The following is a 24,052-nucleotide window of genomic DNA, read 5'->3' as shown; positions in this document are numbered from 1 at the left end:
AAAATGAAGCCGTCCTCAGGATGGTATGTTTTTATTCACAGCGTTCGAGGAAGAGGCTCAGTTTCCCATTAAAAGTTGATCTAATCTGCTCTAATAGCCCAAGTGCAGATAAATTCAATTCTGACATGTTCTCATCTGAAAATTTGGGAATGTTATTCACCATATGTCTAATGTCAAATATTAAAATACACAGTACAACAAAAAGCTAGTACAAAATCCCCTTACTTTCAATGTATTAGTGGGATTAATGGGGATGACACATTAGTTTCACTGTTCTACCACTCCAGTGGCAGTCTTCTAAAATTAGGAACTGCCAATCTGGGGGAAGCAAAAGAACTCTATATCACTTTAAATTTAACTTCAGTCTACTCTGAAGCCATTAGATTCAATTAAAGGAGCTCTCTAGCCATTATATTCAGCCCAGTAGTCTTAGAGTTCAAAAGGTGAAAAGTACTTTTCACCATAAATAAATTGAAAGACAAAATTATTTTCAATGAAGTTTCAGTTTTAGTGAAAATAAAGTAGGTAATTACATGGGCTATTACAGAGGTCACTGCCTTCATTGACCATCTGGCTTAAAACTAAAAAATAGGTATCATTTTTGACATGAACAGAAATGAGTAGTGTCCACAGTTTCCTGCAAGTTCGGTTAATTCACATATTAACAGTCCTCATGTAACAGTTACTGAAAAATAGTCTGCTGGTCTTTTGAAGCTGAACAACTTAGGGGAAAAAATATGTAATGTCATTACTGTTACTATAGTTACCATTTTCCATATGATGGATCTTTGCATAATATTTTTGCATGCCAAATACTGGTGGGCCAAATTTATGATCCCAATAACTATAGTTTGCCTATGTATGGAATCCTATTTGTTGGATGTAAACTTCATTTTTATGTTAGAAGTGTCATTCCCCTAGTAAGGAATATAATTTAATTTTTGTCTAATTTAACTTCCTTCTTACAATCTCAGGAAGCATCAAAACATTTTGGAAAGTTGGACGAATGCTGTTTTAAGGTCATTTTCAGTGCACACTGTTTATTTTATTTCTTATTATTAAACTCTTCTACCTCTGAAAAATATTATTGAATTATTACATAGCATCAGTTCTGCATATCTGTTATTACCTGAATTGCATCAAAGAGAAAAAAAGGAAGAGGAGTTCATTGCTCTTTTTTCTCTGGCAACTTTGCAAAGACTTCTAGACATGTTCAAGAAGAAAGAGAAAGAAATTGCATTAATTTGGTCTGAGTCTTAAATCTAGGATATCTTTATTCCTATATCCTTTGTAAAACTCAGGTTCTGTGGTGTTGTGTTTTGTTTTCCTAACACAGAGGCCACTAGCTTCAGGTTATGCTATTCATTCAGCCTCAAAATAGAATATATACTTTCTGAAGATCCCATTCTCTGCATTCGTTGCTGTTAGAGAATTTTTGAAAATACCCTTGCCATTATGTATAGATGTCAGCCTACAAGACGGAAAGGAAGGGGGTGGGGGGAGCGGGAGCAAGGAAGGACTGGAAGGTAAGTCGCCAAGAGAAAAAACTGTATTTTCAGTTTGAGTTTATTTCTATTCAGTCAAGTCTTTCGAAATTATTCACAGTAAAGATTAATGATTTCCTTACAGGTTGGGGGTTTGTCTTAGCATCCCACTAGTTTCTCCTGACAAAATCCATTATGCAGTGACGCTGGTAGGAAGCCATCAGGGGAGAGTTTGTTAAAACACCTTCCGAGTGAAACGCTTTAACCTAGAATCTGGCACAGAGGTGCTGTTCCAACACCGGGTGTTGGAATGTTGAAGCAGTGTGTTCACAGCAGCATTTTTAGACATAGCCAACCAGGTATTCCCAGAGCAAATTATTTGCTTGTGGATTTACCAGGGGGAGATTTTAAATTACACATCAGTACCCCCTCCTCCCCAACTAGCCAGATGTACACTGAGAGAGAGCATAGGAGTTGATGAGTTAAAGTACAACCTGGCTCATCTTGTCTGATTTCACTCTTTGTTCTTTTCTGCTTCTTTCTACATTGAGAGTAGAAAACAATTTGCTCTGCTCAAAGCATAGTTCTCAGGAGTTCCCCCTGTGGTGCAGGAGTTAATGATCCGGCTCGTCTCTGTGGCGGTGCCAGCCCAGTGCAGTGAGTTAAGGATCCGGCATTGCTGCAGCTGTGGTGTAGGTAGCAGCCCAGGCTTGGAGTCCATCCCTGCTCAAAACCACAGTTCTCAGCACATGAGTGTGCAGGCTGAGACCCACCTCAAAGGTGCCGATGTCTGGTTCTGGTTCCTGCCTCAACACTATGTCATGCCCTACTGCCACCTGACCAAGCTCTGCTCCTGCACAGTGCCATGCTGACAGTTCAGCAGGAGCACGCTCTCGGGCCATTAGTGGCCTCTTTTACCGTGACATCATTCCTCTGCTCTTTTCCTCAGAAGGATGTGAACTGATAATATTTTATCAGCAGGACAGGTTTTTTAGCATCTGGAATAACTCTGGCAATTAAATATCACAAAGGAATCCAATAGTTCCTGGTTGGGATATGAAATTACTTCTTCCCTGGCCCATGGTTTAATATTGACTTCTTATGAATATTTATATTCTTAGCATCTTAGCTGCACTGCCAGGCAAAAAGGCAGTTCTGTTGAAATAATAGCTGTAATTATTTGATAGGTTCCTTTTTTGACAGCAGTACATCCTTCAGCTTTCACTTTTATATGAAACTAGAAATTAGGAGGTAGCCTAGCTGTGGAAACCAATGCTGGAAACTGTCCATCCATCATGAGGAACGATCTTTCTCCAAGGGGAATTTTCTGCTGGATTGCCAAGTGCATAATATTCCCCTGGAGCAAGGCTGCATGAAACAACACTGCCGTGGCACGTCCTGTGATATTTAACTCTAGAGGGTCTGGCAGCCCACTCTATGCTGGGGTGCTAATTATGTTCTGTAGTTACCATCGAGTCGTCTAGCCCAGAAGGTCAGAAGAGTTTATCTAATCCTGGAGCAGAAAGCAACTAAAATCCATTCCAGCCAGGCGAGCTTCCACAAAACCCATTATATCCCTGACCTATTTTTAGGCCCATAAAGGAAGGATGCTGGGTGAAAAAAGCCATAGAAGCCTTTGGTTTATTTAATAGATGTATATTGAGCATGAATTCTAAGCCAGGTACTGTTTTGGGGACTGAGAAGATGGTAGTAAGAAGATAAACATAGACCTTGCTCCCAAGAGCTCATGAGCTGGTGGGAGGCAGATGGGAAATGAGAAAAACAGTAGGTGGGAGGACACCAGGTGAGACTGGTGATCAGCCAACACCATTCTGAGAAGGTAACACTTTGGCTGAGACCTGAGTATCAAGGAAGAGCCCACTGTGGAAAGTCTGGAGGAAGGGTATTCCAGGCAAAGGAAACGCCTTCTGAAAAAGGCAAAAGGCAGGAAGGAGCTTGGCCAGTTCAGAAAATGGAAGGAAGCAGGTGTGGCTGGGACAGTGAGAGGGAGTGGTCTGTGATGAGGTAGAAGAAGGAGATATTTAAGCAGCAGATCACAGGCCCCCCATGGCCAGGACAAGAGGTGTGTATTTTGGTTGTTTTGTTTGTTTGTTTGTTTGTTTTTTTGCCATTTTAGGACCACACCTGTGGCATGTGGAATTTCTCAGGATAGGGGTTGAATTGGAGCTGCAGCAGTGCAGGATCTGAGCTGCGTCTGCAACCTACACCGCAGCTCATGGCAACATCGGATCCTTAACCCACTGAGCGAGGCCAGGGATCAAACCCACAACCTCATGGTTCCTAGTTGGATTCATTTCTGCTGCGCCACAACGGGAACTCCGTGTATTTTGTTCTAAGTGCAGCAGATGTTACTTGAGCAGGAGAGTGGCATAAATATGGGAATTTAAATTAAAAACCATAATTCTGGCTACTCTATGGACAATGGATTGTAGAAGGGGCATTGGGTGGGGAGGGCAAGGATGGAATTAACCAGGCAACAGGAGTTCAAGTGAGAGGCGTTAGTGGCTCAGATTATGTCACGAGCAAAGTAGGTAATGAAAAGGGATGGATTAAGGACCTGTTATAGTCTGTGCCAGCCTTGGCTGAGACACTCAGTATTAAAGCCAGATTTTGATGTGTCTGCAACGGAGATGTGCTTTTCCAGGTTTTTCTTCCCCTCACCACGTGAATGCCTTATCATTGATTAGTATTTGATTCTGTTGAGTAGAGAAGGAAACGGAGGAACAAAAATTAGTAGCAGTCTCAGCTTTTCAGCATAAGAGCCTGGAGCAGAGCAATCAGGCAGAAGAACAAAGGGATTAAAGCCACAGGACTAGGTCAGATCTGAGGCTTTGCCACTCACTACCTGTGTGACCTTAGGTTATCTACCTTCCCTGAGTCTTGGTTTCTTTATCTGTAAAGCTATTGAATGAAGTGAGAATACCTACTTTGTGAGATTGCAAAGAGAATTAAATAAATCAGTGCATGGGAAGTACTGAGAATAATGCCCTTACAAACTAAGTGGTCAATAAATAAATATTAGCTTTTGCTATTGTTATTTTGGTTTGATTGAAACCCTTCCTTCAGGAAGTGCCACATACACTGGCCTATCAGTATGCACTTTTCTTTTTAGTTACCAAACAGGAAGAAAGAGGATGTAGAGAATTTTTTTCCATCTCTTATGAAAAGAAGAGGAATTAACATGTAAGAAGCTCTTGTTACTTGCCAGGTGATTCATGGACAGTCATATTTCATTTAGACCTCTCTATAATCAAAATAGTTACCAGTCATTGGTAAGCTTTTTATTTGCAGGGTCCATTTTCATCTCTAAAAGTACCCTCCTGGGCACATCTGTTGTGCCTGTTTCACGGATGTGGAAGCTGAGGTTTGGGAGGTTACCTGCCCAGTGGCGGTCCCAGAACTAGTGACAAGGAAGAGCCAAGACTTGATCCAGCCCTGCGTGACTTCGCAGCCTTTTCTATTTCTCAAAAAGAGTGGGTGAGAAACCAAACTGTGCCAGGCTAGTTCCAGTTGTCTCTTTGGTCCATCATCAGACAAGCCAGGAAATGAAATTTTCCCTCCCTCTCCTGAAGCCAGCTCAGGTCTTCATTTGTAGCCTGGGTTTCCAGTCAGGAATGCTCTGAGCTTGATTCCTGGCCTACTGAGCAGATATTGAGCATGCATTTTGATGTCATTAGGCAAGTACCTATCATCAACACAAAGTCACTCTGTGCTTCTTAGGACATAAACTAATGAAGGCTGGAAATCACTGCAAATCCTTTACTTTTTCGTGTGGTCACTCAGTCTCTTCCCATTATTCTCACAGTATTGCTCCTGGCAGTATAGTTAAGGATCGATTGATGTTTAGCATTGGAAAATAAATCTATCTCTTGTCGTTTATACCTTGGTCATACCAATTCATTTAGCTTGAAATTTTGGCATCATTCTTCTTCCCTGACTGAATTTTTGCCATAAACTTTTATCGCATTAGTTATGTAATACTAGGAAAAATAACTCACCATTTCAACTTGCAGTCCCTTGGTTTCTTTGTTTCTTACACTTATTCCCAGAAAATAAAATTGATGAATTTAAAAGAGCAAATGAATAATCCATACTATTAAATTTTTTTAGGTAGTTAAGCATTCTGTCAAAAAAAAAAAAAAAAAAAGCCAAGAGTTCTTACCAGAAAATTGTCATGAACTAAAATGTACTCAGGTTTTGCAAGATTTTTTTCAAGCAGTCTGTTACCTGGTTTAAACAAGGGTCCTGGTTATGTCTTTAGGAGTTGCCTCCTGAGTTCACTAAATTATGGTACTTACTCATTCTTCACATCATCGGTAACCCTAAAAATTGCCAAGTGCCCACAATACAGTAAAAATGATATGTATTCATTTTAGATGTATTTTTATTATGATGGATTTGGGAGATTTGGGGTTGTTTTGAAATTATATACTTCCTTCATAGACTATAAAAAAGTCTCATTTTGGAAATATGAGAGCAATTAGTGGCAACAGGGTAATGGTTTCAGTATTCCAGTTTAAAGTAACAGCCTTATTTTTAACTTACCATCCTTTGAATTATGTGTTTCTTTCCCTCTGCTTAACATAAGCAGGGGCATCATCTTTACAACTCTAAAAACCTCATTTCCCACCCTGACCTCTGTGAATCTTTTCTTTGTTTACAATCTGTGGATAAACTGCCCTGTTGTGTCTTGTTAAAGCCAGGCCAGCCACATGCTAGCCTTTATTTAGACTAGAGCATTTAAACATTGTAGGTTGATTTAAGAGGCATTAAGATGTATAACCAGCCACATCTTTGGCACAAAGGAACTGCCTGATTGAACAGGTTGAAGACCCATCTGAAACAGATCCTAATAGGCTAGAGTGATATTCAAGAAATATGACTAGTTAGGGGCACCTGTTGTGAAAAGCAAGCACTGCATGGAAATTCATGACTGGACACAGATAAAAGATCTAATGCAACTGTGGCAAGTAGCAGGAATCCAAAGAAAGAGTGAAGAGTGAGAACATAGAATTTTAGATTGACCAGAAGCCTGCATGGAACAACCACATGGAACAAAACAACTGGAACCCTGGAAGAGAAAGCCAGATAAGATTTTCCATGCGGGATCACACAGTATACCAAGTAGCACAGCCAGTGACAAGAAATGTGTTTGTTTGAGTCAGGGTCTTACCTTTGACCTCAGGACAAGTCTGAATGGAAGTTTGTGGAATGCAAAAGCCTGATCACCCTTCTGTGCTCTTTTATGGGGATTACGTGAGAGTCCTATTGATCCTTGAAGTGAAATAGCCTAGACCTTAAACATTAGTTTAAGATCTTGAAGGTTTTAAACTTTAAATGTATTCCAGCACCACCCCCCACCCCCCAAAAAAACCAAAACACAGAGCTGGAGACACTCTTAGGAGGTATTGCATTTCCGAAAATGTGCCTGTAGGTATTTCTCTGCCAATCAACCCAACCCCATAATTCCCCCCTTCTCAGTCCTCCTTGGCCCTCTTTTTTTTTTTTTTTTTTTTTTTTTTTTCTTTTTCCTGCTGCTCTCCTTCTCTCTATGACAAAAGAAACAGAAACAAAGATATTATAGGCTAAGTTGAGGGACTTTTCTGAAATCACTACTTGGAGTTAGTCATGAAAGTCAGATTCATTTCAGTTCTATTCTCAGGAGTGATTTAACTCTTTACAATCTTAGGGATGTAGAAATCTCTGAAGAAACCTGTAAGGTTCCAGAAAATAGCATAGATGTTTAGAATACAAAGATAAAAGGGGTCCAAGTGCCCAAAGGTAAGTGATCTCTGCTGCCCTCAGGAAGCCGTGTTTGTAGACTGCCCGTCTACACCACACAAAGCACCACACTGCCCAGTGCAGACGATGAAAATGAGTGAGCACCAGGCAATGGACACCCTGCCCCCATATTGCTCAGGCTTTAGTTGAGGACACAAGAAATGCACATGAAAAAAGAGTGTTTGTTGTAGGTTTTAACGAGTCACATAAAACTTAACATTTCCTGAAGGATTCCATGTCAGATATTGCTGCAATTGCCTAATATGTATTCATTCATTCATTCAAGCTACATACCAATCCTATGAGGTGGACACCAGGTATTAAATTACCTCCTTTTTATAAATGAGGCAAAGATGGGTTGAGTGATTTGCATGGGATCACCAGGCTAGTATTTTGTGGAACCAAGATTTAAATCCGGGCCATTCAAATTATATGTACATCTGTGTTATGTCCAGATCTATAAATAGATCATCTGCTATCAGGCTTGAAAGGCAGGACAGGTGTCTGAGGGCTGGCACAGTCAGAGGCACTATGGTAGTGGTTGTCTGTGAGTTGGACATTCAAAGACAGGTGGGGAGTTTAGGGAAGGACATGGAGGTACTGACTCAGGGGCCGGTATCCAGCCATCAAGGGACAGAAGGGCACCATGGACTGACAGTGCTTTGGAGTCAGAGACGTCTAAGTTCTAGTCCTGCCTCTGCTGTTCACTCACTGGTGGGGCTTGGATAAGACCCACAGGCTTCCCATAAAATGGAAATAATAATAATAATAATAATAGTACTAAGTACCTATTTTGCCACGTTAGTGGGAATATTAAGCAAGATGACATGTAAAAGTGTCTAGCCTCTTAACTATAATTTAATTTAACTTTTAGTGTGTGTGTTGTAAGATAGTGAATAGATTAGTTATGAGTAGCAAGTTCAAGTTCATATTGGGGAGTGAAAGCAGACAATGGGGAGAAGATTCTGATCACATTGTAGGGGCTCCTGATAGCAGAGTTATCCATTTAGCAGTGGGGAGCCATCGAAGGTTGTGAGTGAAAGCTATTGTGAAAACACTTTGTTAGAAAATTCAATCTGGCTACAGCACTTCTGTGCAATTTGGTTTAGGAGACAAAGAATAAACACATGGGAAAGTATTCTAGAAGAAGAAATGAAGGAATGGATATGGAGTAAGTGTTTTTTCCTACAAAATTCATTTATTCATTCACTCAAAAATGCTCAGATAACTCATTCGATATGATCTGGTACTAGATGTGGTTCTAGGCTTGCACATACAGCCAGGAACAAAACAGTCAAAATCCTTATTGTCACAGAATTTATATCCTAAAATAACTCCTTATTAATATAAAAAAGTACATGTATTCAAAGAAAAAGAGTAAGGGATGTCAAAGAAAGTGAAATACGTTAGAACAAGGTATTTCAAAGCACATCGTATGATTTCTCTTTAACCTGCCCACCCATATCTTATTCATCCCTACTTCATCTAACCTTGGTATGTCTTAGTCTGCTTCAAAGAGAAGTGCTAACATCTTTCCACTATGTTTTAAATAATGTTCACAGCCTCCCAGTGGTATCCAAACCAATTTATAATTTTTTTTTTTCTTTCTGCTGCTGGATCTGAAAGCCCCAGAAGGCATGGCTTCCACACATTGCTTGCTAGCCTCTTGATTTCAGTCTAACTAGCTCTCCTCTCTCCTGAGACACAACAGTGTGGCTCTTCATAGGGAAAGCCTTAAAATGTCCTTCTCTATACTTGCAGTGACTTCATTTCCTCCATTTTGGGTCATCTTTTATGTGGATTTCTTCTCATTCCTGCACCCTTGTCTTAACCAATGATGAAAGGGTTCCTTTGGATGATGAGGAAGGATCCTGAGGTACCTCTCCTCCTGCCTCATGTTTCAAGTTTAGTTTCAGTAACAATTATGTTGCAGAGAATTTCCTAATGTTACTCATGAGCTAGTTTAGGATCCCTGTCTTTACCCAACTATTTTTCTTAAATAAAGGCTTTTGTCTGTTGTTTTCTACATTAAAGAAAAATGAATACATTGCCATTGTTTTTCCATGTAAGGAGCTGTTGGAGTGAAAGATGATATTTTTCAAATCTGCAAGTATTTAAGCACCAAAGAATCAGGAAGTCATTATTATTATTATTATTATTATTATTATTTTACTGGTTGAATTTTATTTTGTTTATTTTTATTACTCAGTGGAAATTATTAATGATGAACATGAACTAGGAGACACAAGAGCACCCACTTTGCAAAGTTGCATTATCTAATGAGACATAAATACATGAACCTATAAAAAAGCAAAACAAACCCTATTTCTGCGGCTTTTCCAAGCTGTCATTTTATTGCAGAACTTTGAGCAGTGTCTGGCACTTAAAAAGCACTTAATAATAATCATTAAGTTGAATGATCTCACATGCTCACCACAGCCCCGAGAGATGGCCTCGGTTAGAGATAAAGAAAAAGAAGCTCAGAAATTCAAATTGGAGAGCCGCTAGTGGTGATGTCAGTATTCGAGCCCAGACTCCTGGACAACACCACACTAGACAATGAAGTACTGCACTTGGTAGTTCAAATGTTGAGTGTCCCAGGAATTTATCAATGGGAAAAGACAGTATGAGTTGCAGTGGTGAGTTATGAATTTATTGAGAAAGTGTGCTTATAACTTGTCTGTAATTATAACCCCTTCGTCTTTTCCCAACCTCACTAATGTGTTTTAGATCATTAAATATCTGGTCCCCAGTACAGTAGCAAATACATTTTTGAAAATTAGCAGTCATTTTTTGCCTGCTCCCAGCATCCCTAAATGACTCAAGTTATCATTTTGCACATTCTCTTGATTCCATAATGTTGTTTTCCTCACCTTGAATTTATTGACACCAATTCATTTTGCCTTGACATTGGCATTAACAGAGAAATAGCTCTGTTTCATCCTGACATTATAAAATCACCTCCCAAGACTTGGTTTGACATTGTCAGGAGGTGGTTATGGTGACAGCAAGGCCACGGAAGACAAGAGTGAATTACAGTGATACCCAGGAAAAAAAAAAATCATTAAGAAAAGTTACTGCTGTGTGATTTCAGTAGCTATTTTTCATGCTTAAATATCCCTGCTGTTTAAAAATCCTAAGAGGGCTTAGACTGTATTTAGAACACTCCTGCCAAGTATATGTAGGAAAAATTAAGTCTCTAAGGAGACATTTGGCTGTAGCTCGACAAACAGGAACCTCAAATTATATTTCAGCTTTACAGAGTTCTCGGAGGCATTGAAATTCTGTCTCAACAACAACAACAACAAAACCCCACACGTATGAATTAATGACACAATTATCTCCTTTCAGCTACAGATACTTGAATTTCTTAATGCTGAACGTAAAGGCCTGTAGTATTCGCTGCTTCCTGCTCAGAATGTGAAGTGCTTTACAGATCTATCCTCAAAACCGAATGGGACTGTGTGGATTGCCTCTTACAATTCTCAGGGAGCATCAAATCCTTCTACCTATACTCGCTCTTCCTCTGTGGCCTTCAAGGTCTCTCACTTCCAGAGTTCCCATCGTGGCTCAGCAGTTAACGAACCCGACTAGTATCCATGAAGTTGTGGGTTCAATCCCTGGCTCCGCTCCATGGGTAAAGGGTCTGGTATTGCTGTGAGCTGTGGTGTAGGTCACAGATGCAGCTCGATCTCATGATGCCGTGGCTGTGGTGTAGGCTGGCGACTACAGCTCTGATTGGACCCCTAGCCTGGGAACCTCCATGTGCTGCTTGTGCAGCCATAAAAAATAAATTAATTAAAAAAAAAATTCTCTCACTTCCATCCCAGTCCCACTAGAACAGCTCCCTGGATTTTCCTTTAGCCTGCATTCAAAATTTAACTAGTGCCCTTCCAATTAAAAGAAACATACTACCAACTTCCTTCAGGGTCACTTTTTTTTAACGTTTGTATTACCTACAACACCAAGATTCTAATGAGAAGTAATACATTTTAACTAATGAAAAATGAAGAGAGTGCTTCTGACCTCTTAGCTCACCTGCCTACCCTGGCTTCTTGCCCTCCCTCCATCCCTTCCCAAGGGATATATGGTATCATCAAAGGAAGATACCCCAAAACAGGTCACTGTCCTCTTGCTCATTCAGCTGAGCTGGAATGGCAAAACTGTCCCTGGCGAGCTTCCTCCCAATCTCAGCAGATAGTTCACCCTTTCCTTAACTCCAGAGTATGAGTTAACTCCAGCTTAATTCTACCTCTCAGGCTCAGCAGAAGCCCTACCTCCAACTCCACAGAAATTAAATGGGGCCATCAAAGAATAGTTCCTGCTACTTCCTGTTTTCCAACCCATGAGCAATATATTGATCTGTCTTGATACCTGTCTAATAGCAATAGATACGAATTCACCATTCAGACAGAGGCAGAGAACAAAAGAGAAATTTTATTACTTGTTTTATAAATATTTATTGGCCATCTACTTGGTGTCAGGAACAGGGCTGAATATTCATGACACAACCACAATGAACAGATACAGTACAGACATGTACAAGTACAGCAAATAGGAGTCTCCCACAGACCCAAGGAGCATAGACTAAAGTTTTCTTTATGTTAAGTCTGACAATGACCCCCTGTACTGGAAGAGTAGTGGGAAATTCAGTTACAATCATCATGGTGGCTTGATTTTCAAATGTCAAAATATCTGCTCACTTTACATCTGTCTGCTCTAGTTAACAGTGAGATGGCCCTTGGGCTACAGATCCCTTTAGCTCAGGGGACTCTACTGGTTCCATCCACCTGTGAGGCTGTGCAGCCTTCTGCAAGGCAAGGAATCCTTGTATCTCATTCTCTCCTGTGATTATAGGATTGTGTAGGTATCATGCCTTTTATGAGATGATTTTTGTTGATATTTAAGATAATTGGTAGTTTTACTATAAATATGTATGTATTAATAACAAATACTGAAATATGGCATAATGTGGTCACATGATTCACTTATTGAAAGTACCCCATCATCTCATTAAAAGATAGTTTTACTTTACCTTAATAATGATTCTTTTTGTTAACATTTTTAATATTTTCAAAGGACTGTATATTTATTCCAGACAATGTGGAAAGAGCAAAAAGTATAAAGACGAAAGCTAAAGTCACAAAAATCGCCTACACTCCTACCAGCTAGCGATGAACACTGGTCACATTTTGGTATGATCTGTCCTGGTACTTTCTCTAAGGTTTAAATTCTGTAAGGTATATAGAGAGGTGTCTGTCTGTACTTATGGGGATCACTACATAAATATTTGTACTGCTTTTTCTTCTGACAGATGTCATGTACTTTGAAATGATGATTTATACCCTGATGTATGTTGTCATCGTGTGTGACTGTGCCTCCCACTGAGCACTGTCTTTCACCTTGGGCAAAAGAGTAGAGGTCGCACCTTTTTATTAAACTAGACAAGTGCATTTTCTGATACCAGATGAGAAAGTCTGTGATTTCTCAGCACTGTTTTTATGAGCACCTTGCCTGTGTCTGTGTCTGAAGGTGTTGACCTAAATAGGATTTCAATACATCATTAATGATCGCTTTGGGAAAGGTGCCCAGCCTTTGGCTTATGGGATTCTCAGTGAATTAATTATTTCTCAACATTAGCAAAGGTTTTTTTTTTTTTTTTTCAGGTTGCAACAGCTAAGAACTTTGGAGGTGTTTGGGCAGTGCTTCTAGCGACTGTATTGGAGTCACCTGTTATCTCATTCATGCTAGCCGGGTCACCACATACTGCAGGCATAGGCTCCTTCAGATGAATGTGGCTTTCTTAGGATGTTTTGAAGTATTTTCTTTGCTTGGACAAGAGCAAGTGTCACTCCCATAATCGGTGCTTTGATATTAGATGACTAAGAATAGATGGACCGCTCTCTGTTGTCAGAACCTGCCCTACTTGATTACCCAGTCACATCTGACTGCCAGCTGATGGCAGCACATTGTTCCATACAGCCCCTTTAGCTCTGTTCTTTGGCCTCATTACACTGATACAAAGTAGGCTGGATGCTGTCACACAAGGATCCTGCCACCAACAACACTGTCCCCAGATGGATACAGACATAGAGGAGAGTGTGGATGAGAGCAGGAATGCAAGGCTTTTTCCACTTGATGGCCCCCAGGTTTGAGTCTAGACACTCTATCTCCTGCCTCACTGTTGAAAAGGCTAAAATTTGGCCAAGGGGCAGTGTCCCCTATGCTACTCTGAAAACACACCTTATGTACTCTGATTGGCACAGGAGAAAGCACATTGAATGAGAGTATGCAAGTCATCTTGGAGGAAACGGGCACTTCCAGTCCGAGCTGACCTTGCAAGTACACGGCAGTTGATTTCAAATATTCAATAACTGCTTGCTTGACCCCATGCTGTCTCAAGATTCATACCCACAGAGGATGTATACAGATGCTGTCTTTGAGAGAGGACATTGGCTTCCTTTTTCACCTCAAGTACCTTGAATTGGATAGGTGGTGATGAATTCATTATTCTGGCAGAGATGGAAAGAAGCACCTCACTCGTCCACCCTGGGCCTCTAGCATTAGGGGAGCTTGGGAAGGTACTGAACATTAACAAAGTATACTTAGGTTGTGTTTTATGTTTTTTAAAGCACTGCCACGTAATTCATCTTGAGGCTCACACAACTGTGAGGTCAGTGAATAGGACAGGTGTTATTACCCTTGCTTTAGAAGTGAGGAAAGAGGAGCACAAGAGGTTAAATGATTTCTCCAAGTTCACCCAGCCCATTAACCACTAAGACCAGACCTGAATCACAAGTTCTCCACCCTAATTCTCGTGGTACTGCCTCATGCCTCTAGTGAGGAAAAAAACATCCGTGTTCCATGGGGCACTAGAGAAGACCAATGGCCGAAACTGATCAAGCCAAACAGCCACCTCAGTCATTATCAGGACTCATAACATGGGAGAAGTCCAACCGTTATCACGTATTTAATGAAAAAGAGGAGGAATTCCTCACTCTTTGCCTTTTAAGATGATAGGATTTCCGTAAGAAGTATTCATGCAAATCCTGAAGTTCAAGAGAAACTTCAGAAATAAGTTTGATGAACTCCTTCCCTAACATTATCACGAGAATGTAAGCTCCACAGAAGCAGCAGCATTGTCCATCTGGCTCCCACTATGTGTCCATCATCTAGCCTTGCCTGGTTGGATGATGGATGAATCATTAAGGGTTTTGTGATATGTCCAAGGCCTTACAGCAAACCGATGGCTAGGCAGCACTAGAACTTGGGTTTTACGACTCTTAATCGGTGTTGTTGTTGTGGTGGTTTTTGTTGTTTTAACCACTAACCCACATCCCCAACCATGGCCAGACATGAGCAAGAGAAGATAGGAAAAATGCAGTTCGTGTACCTAGAATTCCCCAACAGGCCATTAGACAGCAGTCTATAAAGTTTCTTCCATACCCTAGGAGCTCACCTGTGGGTTCAGTTTTACATCTCACAACTTAGTGAAACAGCCACCAATTCTGAATAAATGGGTCATAATCACAGCTCTTCATCTCCCTCCACAAACTCTCAAATGCCTAAATCAGAACTGAATGTTGCACACATGCCTTTGTTATTAGCCTGTTTGGCAGAGGTTATTCGCTCTTTGACGTTTCTTTGAAAAGGACGGGAACAATTTGGAATATCTTTCCCTCAGCAATCCTGGGCTTGTTTCTGGTGGTGAAGGTAGAGGTCACTTTATTAACACAACCATCAAGAAAGGCTGTCATGGTAACGCATTGCATTGATTCCTTGAAGTGCAGGAGACAAAGCCAAAAAGAGAAACTTTCAAGTCTATAAATACAGACCCAGCATTGCTCAAGCATAGCAGCTCACTGACAGGGCGAACCTAAATGTATAGCTTTGAACAAGACCCAAACAGAGAAAAGCAAACTTCCCTTTGGTAGTGTAATGGATCATCATGACCATAATGGGAATACGTGACCCTTTGGGTTGCAAAAGAAAAGAATAGAACAAGTAGCAACACTAAGTCCTAGCTGGTACCCTCTTTGTGCCTTTGGGTTTCCTCTCTAGGTCTGCTTTTCCATACCCTTCAGAAAGGACTAACAGAGGGAAAAGGAATCAAGTCTTCTAATTCGCATTTTGACAAGTTTTCTGTTTAGGAAAAGTATTTGACAATCAAGAAACCTACAAAAAAGTTAAAGGATCGAATGACTTATCCACATCCCTGTGACTCTCATTATCCAAGTTAGAAGTAAGATAAAAAGAAGTGAAAGACGGAGGAGGAAATGCCGCTTGTCCCTGTTCTTTTGCTATGAAAATTCTGAGTGTTTTTATAAATGCATAGGGACTATGGGAGTTTATTTATCTACTAAGGTGGCTTGCTTACTGAAGCTGTCATCAGAGCTGTTAGGTCACCTTGCTGACTTCAGCCTTTCCACCGGATTCCACACATCATCTTTTGGCCCCATAACTGTCTGGGTCTAACATTGATACCATAACCTTATCTCAAGGGCCACAGAGTTACCTTAGTCACTACATTTGAAAGCATTCTTGATATTGAAACCTCACAGGGTTATAGGTTGTTGTATGTGATATTGGACACAGCATAATGAATTTATTTCTATCAGTAGTAAAATAACCCTTTAGAATATAGTCAAGCTAGTACCAAAGTCGTATAAGCTTTGCATATATCTGAGGGTTACGTTTAATCATGATCAAAAGAATTGCGTCTAGCAGATAACAATTTGTGTCCAATATGGGGTCAAGGGTTGTATAAGAGCTCTAAAAATGAACCCTCACTGTTTGCTGAGATAGCATACTCTTAGACGGCCAATAGTCATGAAGAAAGAATGAAATGTGAATACTTAACAAGTAAGGTCAGCACTTGAGCCAAATCCACATAGAAGGGCACCAAATAAAGAGGTGGTGACCACAAGGTTCATGTTGGATAGAAATCTCTAGTGGGATTTTTAATCTGCAGTGACACACAAGATGAAATGGAGAGAATGCCAGGATTTTCTAAATGGGCATTTGTCCTCATGCCAGTTTTATCAACTGATGGTGGTTGCCCAAAACCTTGTGTTGAGCGGAGTTCTGAAGTTTAGTGCAAGAGAATGCCATGATTAAGTAGCTATGTTTTCTACTTAGAGGAAGAGGAAATGAGAGCATATGTAACATAGCTGCCATTCCCAACCTAGACTTTTGATATTGTTGGTATTTTGTATATGAGCTGATTTGTATTTGGAGCTCTGCCAGAATGTGGTGGAACTCTAGAAGATCCAGTGTTTAATGCTATTAACGAAGACCTCTGCCTAGTGTGGTATAAAAACAGAGCAGTTGTCAATGCAAATGAAAATCTTCCAAAGATTTACAAGAGTTCCTTTGTCTTGAGGAGCATAGAATGCAGCGCACACTGTGCAACACATCACTACATTTCTCTTGACTGTTCTCTTCTATGTGAAGAGCAGTCATCTGGAAATTGGGAGGCCTGGTTTCTAGATTTGGAGCTACCCTTAACTGTTTTCAGTTTCCTCATCTAGAGCTTATCTAGATAGTTTCTTTAAGCTTTGATTTTACTATTTCTATGAGAGCAAGGTAGAACATGATAAGGATGATGTTGGTTCTCTTTCATTGTGAGCAGTACTAAAGGGTCTGTCTTAGATCCTAGCCCTCTGGGATACTCCCCCAGGAAGATAATCTATTCTTATGTTTCAGCTCCAAGTACTTATAGCTGCCTTCATTCCTATGGTTCTGCACCTGGAAACTTACTCTCTCTGATCAAAAATCACCAAGACATCTTCATTCTCTTTTCCCCAGTATACACAAGGACAGCTGCCTGTCTTCATTGCTGTGAACGGATACCCTGATCCAAGCCTTTAACATTTTATCACCAACATTAATTGAAAAATAATTCTTGGAGTTCCCGTTGTGGCTCATCAGTTAGCAAGCCTGACTAGTATCCATGGGGACGCGAATTTGATCCCTGGCCTTGCTCAGTGGGTTGGGGATCTGGTGTTGCTGTGAGCTGTAGTGTAGGTCGCAGATGGGGCTTGGATTTTGAGTTGCTGTGGCTATGGTGTAGGCCAGCAGCTACAGCTCCAATTCGACCCCTAGCCTGGGAACCTCCATATGCCTCAGGTGCAGCACTAAAAAGACAAAAAAAAAAAAAAGAAAAAGAAAGGAAGGAAGGAAGGAAGGAAGGAAGAAAAAGAAAAGAAAGAAAGAAAGAAAGAAAGAAAGAAAGAAAGAAAGAAAGAAAGAAAGAAAGAAAGAAAGAAAGAAAGAAAGAGAAAAAAAGAAAGAAAGAGAAAGAAAAGAAGGATAATTCTTTGGGGGCGGGGGGGCTTCCCTGTTCATTACAGGATATTTGGTAGCATCTCTACCTACTAGATGCAAGTAGTATGCCCTCCCCCAAAGTGTGACAACCAAATGCATCTCTAGACATTGTCACATGTCCCCTGGGAGACAAAAGTCATCACAGTTGAAAACCACTACTCTAGACTGACAGCCAAAGACCTCTATTAAATGTTAATTCCTCAAATTCCTCCAATCCTTTTTCTAATTATTCTAAAATCCCTTCTGTCAGATTCAATCAAGAACATGCAATGCTTCTTTTGCATATTTTCTTTACCCAACTCCAAGTGCCCTTCCTCTCACTCCCTTCCAGTCCTGCTGTTTATTCCTAGGTAGGGCCAGCCACAGCAGGAAGGCTTCTGTGATCTATCTTATAACCCCATATGATCATTGCATTTTGTCAACATCTTTTATTCTCATCATCACTTGTGGTCATTCTTTCTATCCCTAGGGCTTAAATGCTGATATTCTGCAGTGTTCTTTCTGCAGGTTTCATTTCCACTTACTCTGTATTCTAGAAGGATGAGGTCTTCTGTTCCTTTCTCTTTACTCTTTGTAACAATGACCACCATCACCCCTGCTCTAAATCTTTATCTCCAGGATGAACTACCTCCTGAACTCTTAACTAGTTTTTCCTACTAATAACAAGAACCCTGCAGAAGAGCCTACATTTCCCTCTAAGTCAGCAGGTCCAAAAAAGAGTCTGTTTTCTTTCCTGACCAAACCTTTCCTCCAATCTTCTTTTCTTAATAAATGGTATAATGATGCATCCAAATGCCAAAAATCTCAGACTGTCTCTTACCTATTTCAAATAACCTGTCCCCACATCTCCTTCCATTCCCATCTCTTCGTTCACCCCATTGCTCTAGCCTAGACCAAGTCCATTTTGTTGACATCTGTGGTCACCTTGCCTCCAGCCTATCCTTTCTCTGGTTTAGCCTCACCCCGCCCCGTCTTTAAATCACTACCCTGCCCAAAGGTCTTTGACAGCTTCTCATTGCCAAGTATCTAAACTCTGCAGTGTTGTTACTTAGTGTTGTTAGGGTTAGGGTTAGGGTTAGGGCCAGGTCACACCATTCCTTCCTCATTCCTCACTCACTAGCATGTTCCATGTATCACACCATTCCAGAGCCAGGTCATACCATTCCTTCCTCATTCCTCACTCACTAGCATGTTCCATGTATCTCTCACACAAGGTCCAGTCAGAAAACTGAATCCACACTAGATATTTCAACAGAGAGACTTTATGAAGAGGGATGGTTAAGTAGGATTTTAGAATTTCAACATGAGAAGAGGACATTGAAGTAACTCAGAGATAGTAACCACGTAAGCAGGGAGCAGTTATCACTTTTGGGCTGAGGAGTTATAGGAAAGAGGATGGGGTTATTAGAAGCTAAAAGTGTGTAGGAGAGACCCCCACAGATGTGGAACCTATATACCTCTTAGGAGGGGTATCTGCTGATGCAAGTGCCTCCTAAAGGCTAGGCGTGGGCCCCTTGGAGCTGCGACTCAAACCTCTAGTGAAGGAATGCTGCCAGGTTGGTGCAGAACCTCTAGGGGTGAGATGGAAATGGTTCTGAAAATCAGAGCCCTGGGACCAACTGCTGCTATTGAGATGTAAGGCCATTGCTCGAGCCAAGAAACAGGAAAATGGAACTCTCTGCTTCCCTCCTATCTTCTCTGTTCCCTCTAGTGCACCCTATTGGTGGAAACCAGGAGACAGTTTGCAGGGTTCCAGCCTCAACATCAGAAGGAAAAGGAGCATTTAGTGTTGAGAGACAATGGCCTAATAACCAGCACAGTGTACTTTCACGTCCCCTTGCCTTTACTCATACGATTTGCCCACCCATGGTGTTCTTTCTACCAGCATCTGCCTGATGCATGTCATTGATCAAATACAATCTCTTTTCTATAATCCTCTCTAATCTTTCCCCAAATAATTATTTACACCAGCAGCTGAGTTCCTCTAGCAGTTTGCAGGCACCTCCTTTATAGTCTTTTTTAATATATTGCATCAAAATTATTTCTGTATATGTTCATTTGTTTGTTTTCTGCAAAGCTGTGAGTTCCTTTAGGGCGGGTAGAAGTACAACCATACAGTTTAGCAGGGTGGCTGGCACACAGCAGATGTTTGTTTGAGCTGAATGGAAATGATAAAATATTTTCATGAGATTAATATTAGATCATTTCTTATATATATTTTATTTTCCCAACCAGATTTGAACTTTATAAGAGCAGAGGCCATGCTTTCTACTTTTTTTTTTTTCATGGTGTTTAGTACAAAGTTTCATATGCTGAAGAAGAGCTCAATGATATTTGTTAACCACTTAGTTTATTAATTAAGCACCACAAATTTGGTTCAAAACGACATGAAGATGGAGCATAAGTTTATGAATAGCAGGTAAGATTTGTAGTTAGGTTTAGATGTGTTTCTAGCACATGATTCCAACAGAGAGATCTGTACAGGTGGTAAAGTTCTGTATTTGTTGAATAGCGCAATCGAAGGACCAAATGTAATGTCTTACAGAGAATTCTAAAAAAAACGAAATATGTTCCAGGTTTCATTTTTTTCTGCTTATCTCTTACAGAAAATATGTTTTCCCAACTGATGAGATTATTAATCCTGGGTTATATCTGGTCCTTGAATATTTAATTTCTCATGATCATCAACATCAATTAATAGATTATTTAAATGTAGGAAAGGTATTGAATTTTAACTTAATCACTGACTTCTTGAAAAAAGAAACCTCTGTTCAACAACTGATTTACATTCAGGTCCAAGAAGAAGAATAATAGCTTTTTTTTTTTTTTTTCTTAAGGGGACTGATATTTAATTAACTATTGATTTCTTCTCAATTATTCAAGGCAAGCAATTATCGATATTGATGGAAACGATATTTCCCTGTGTCTAGTGCCCAAATGAAAGGAAATATCCCATTCAGCAATCTGCTGCCTGGAACAAGAAATGCTGAGAATCTTTAACTTTAAATGAAAACAGTTGTTTGGATCTGTTTATTCCATGTTGCCCCAATTAAACAGATATTTCCTGAAGTGTAAGCAAAACAAAATCCCGAAAACCTACGTATCTTTTCCAAATTAACAACCACCAAAAAAAGAGGGGTTTTTGTCCATTTTGACCCTGTGTTTTACCACTTAACCCTTGTAGACTTTGCCTCAGAGTACAGATCTTGACATTTTTCACTGTGACTCATAGAATACTATAATTTGGGTATAATATTCATGATTTCTAAGCCACCCAATGAGAGGTAGCTTACATAAACATTAGAATCCCTGGAACACTACCTTGTATATCAATATTTTGAGCCTGAAGGATTTAGTAAGCCTTAACAGATAGCAAGTATGGGCACTTTTGAAAATTATACCCATCCATTATGCAGCGATGTTAGAGGCCGCCAAGAAATTGTTGTAGGTGGTGAGAAAGCAGAGCCCTGTGTCGGGCACTTTGTTATTTCCTCTGTGAGCATCTGCCACCATCTTTTCTCAGCTCATTTGCATACACGCATTAGCGTGTTTGCCTGGAAGAAGCTTCCTTTGAAGGTGACATGACTATTGAACATGATTAATGGACAAGGCGATATTCTATATTGAATTATTACTTGGGAGAGGAGGGTTATTTTTTAAAATACTTCACACTTGATAGTAATGTTAAATGCGTGTGTGTGTGTGTGTGTGTGTTTAATTTGTGTGGTATTCCTGGAGAAATTTAACAATGACATTTTTCTTAAATGAAAAATATTACAATTTCTAAGAAGTGACTTTTTCTGCTCTGCGCACCCCTCTCCATTCCAGAGTGACTCTATATATTAAGTGCTTAAGCGGCATATGTTGCTGAGAAGTGTTCTTGGCTCTTTTACTTTTTGATCTCGATTTAATTTCCCTGAGTTCTATTTATCATTCTGCTAAATCAGTGAAACCTTGATTATCTAAAAGACTAGGAGATCTGGAATTAATGAGAATAACCAGATTTTTGAAGACATGAGAAATTATTAGAGATCAAAGTTACATGGTAGGGACCCTGAATCAATGAATTTTAGTATCTGGAATTTCTCGATTTATTCAAACTGATTCTGTTAGTTGATGACACAGTGAAATTTTGGTAATCAGGGTTTCACCATTGCATTGATTATTATTCCTGAAAATCAAGGTACCCTTTGACTGGACTTGCCATATTCACAAGGCCGTAAATATCCTAATAGGCCGTTAGGGGCAAATGTGACTGCTCTTCCTCACACGGAGCCTCCCGGGAAAGGCTTTCGGATCTGGCTGCTGCCTGGCCCTTGACTGGAGCATGTTGCCTGCGTCCCATCCCCGCGCTCCCTACCCCCTCCCATGCTTGCCTGCTGGGTCCTACCTTCCTGCATGCAGCGCTGGAATCACCTGCAGGGAGATCAGCCCACCCCTTAGAGATTCTTGGTCATTTTAGAAATACTGCTTTGCATTTTAATTCCACTCATCTGGCTTCAAAGCTCTGCATTCCTAAATCAGGCACTATCCTTGAAAAACCCTGGAGGTCACAGCAGGTCCCAGTTCCATGAAGAGAAGATACTGCCAAACCAGGAGTATCGCATTACTTTGTATTTGCTAGCCTGAAATGGACAGTGATAATACCCAAGATTGCAGCAGAAATCTATATGAAAGGACTAATATGATCAAAACAAAGGCAGCAAACTACATTTGTTTGGAAATTGGAGTCACATGCTTAGTTTGCAGAGGGGAGGGGGGAGCACAGGATCAATAGAGATTTTTTTTTTAAGCTGAAATCGTGATGTACCAGATGAACTTAAATTGATTCTGCTTCTCCTCCCCGCGCCCCCCTCCCTCGTTCTGCAGCGAATGTCTGCGACAACGAGCTACTGCACTGCCAGAATGGAGGGACGTGCCACAACAACGTGCGCTGCCTGTGCCCGGCCGCATATACGGGCATCCTGTGCGAGAAGCTGAGGTGCGAGGAGGCAGGCAGCTGCGGCTCTGACTCGGGCCAGGGGGCGCCCCCGCGCGGCTCCCCCTCTCTGCTGCTGCTGCTGCTGCTGCTGCTGCTGCTGGCCGCTCTGCTGGGGATAACCAGCCCCCTGGGGATCTAGGCGGCGCATCCAGCCACCGCGCGGGCCACGCAAACACAACCCCAGCATTTGCTACTAACATAGGAAACCACCCTCAGACACCCCCACTCAAACACAGTGTACAAACTAAGAAGGCCTAACTGAACTAAGCCATATTTATCAGCCGTGGACAGCACACCCAAGTCAAGACTGTTAATTTCTGACTCCAGAGGAGTTGGCAGCTGTTGATATTACCACTGCAAATGACATTGCCAGCTGCAGAGCTTATCGCGGATTGGAAAGGCTGTGACAGCTCCTCAAACAGGAAGGACAAAAAATCCAACAAATCAAGCAACCTAAAAAAGGTTTGCTACGCTCACGTGGTGTGCCCTGCCCAGCCCACCCCGGCCCTGAGTGTGGACCAACCAAATAGAAGCATTCTTTGCCGGCAGTGCACTGTGGGTCTAAGGAAGTCTGTTACAAGCTGCCATACTGGCCCGCTTCAGCCCCTGAATCCCTTCCGACCTGTGCTTTAGTGAACGTTGCTCTGTAACCCTTGTTGGTTGAAAGATTTCTTTGTCTGATGTTAGTAATGCACATGTGTAACAGCCCCCTCCAAGCTCAAGCCAGTCATCCCCGGTATATCTCAGCAGCACTGAGTCATCCCAGTGCCAGCACACGTCCACTGTCCAAGAGTGGCTATAGGAAAAAAGAAAGTGTATCTATCCTTTTGTATTCAAATGAAGTTATTTTTCTTGAAATACTGTAATATGTAGATTTTTTGTATTCTTGCCAACTTGTGTTACCAGACAATCTGTTAATGTATCTAATTCAAATCAGCAAAGACTGACATTTTATTTTGTCCTCTTTTGTTCTGTTTTGTTTCATTGTGCAGAGGTTTCTCTGTAAGGGCAACGAACTTGCTGGCATCAAAGAATATCAGTTTACATATATAACAAGTGTAATAAGATTCCACCAAAGGACAGTCTAAGTGTTTTCTTGTTGCTTTAACACTGGAAGATTTAAAGAATAAAAATTCCTGCATAAACGATTTCAGGAATTTGTATTGCAATTTCTTAAGATGAAAGGAGCAGCCACCAAGCAGATTCACATTCACTTTACTGATTTCTATGTGGACTGAATACACTCAGCTGACGAATTTAGTACCCAGGAAGATGGATTGATGTTCACTAGCTTGGACAACTTCTGCAAAATATGAGACTATTTCCACTTGGGAAAAATTATAACAGCAAAAAAAAAAAAAAAAATCTAAGTGATTGCCAAGATTATGCCAAAGCCTGTTGGCAGAGTACTAAGAGACTTTTATTTTTAAGTCATGCTATTTTCACAGATTGATGTGAC

General features: G+C 40.7%; 1 protein-coding gene across 10 annotated transcripts in view; it reads left to right on the top strand.

Annotated features, from left to right (window-relative positions):
- NTNG1 (netrin G1) overlaps positions 1–23,741 on the top strand; it is a 319,109-nt gene extending 295,368 nt beyond the window's left edge. For all 10 annotated transcript variants that reach the window (XM_021090119.2, XM_085023799.1, XM_085023796.1 and 7 more), the window contains one exon: positions 22,482–23,741. In XM_021090119.2, the coding sequence (XP_020945778.1) occupies positions 22,482–22,732 (251 nt within the window). In that variant the 3' untranslated portion in view covers positions 22,733–23,741. The remainder of the gene's footprint in view (positions 1–22,481) is intronic.
- The last annotated feature ends 311 nt before the right edge of the window (positions 23,742–24,052 follow it).

Source organism: Sus scrofa, chromosome 4, assembly GCF_054392235.1.
Source record: "Sus scrofa isolate SSC_HxYL_T2T_F1_AM1 chromosome 4, Sscrofa_HxYL_maternal_Yorkshire_Landrace_v2.0, whole genome shotgun sequence".
NCBI classification, from domain to species: domain Eukaryota; kingdom Metazoa; phylum Chordata; class Mammalia; order Artiodactyla; family Suidae; genus Sus; species Sus scrofa.
Note: the sequence above shows the minus strand (reverse complement) of the source record. Positions and strands in the feature narration are given on the sequence as shown.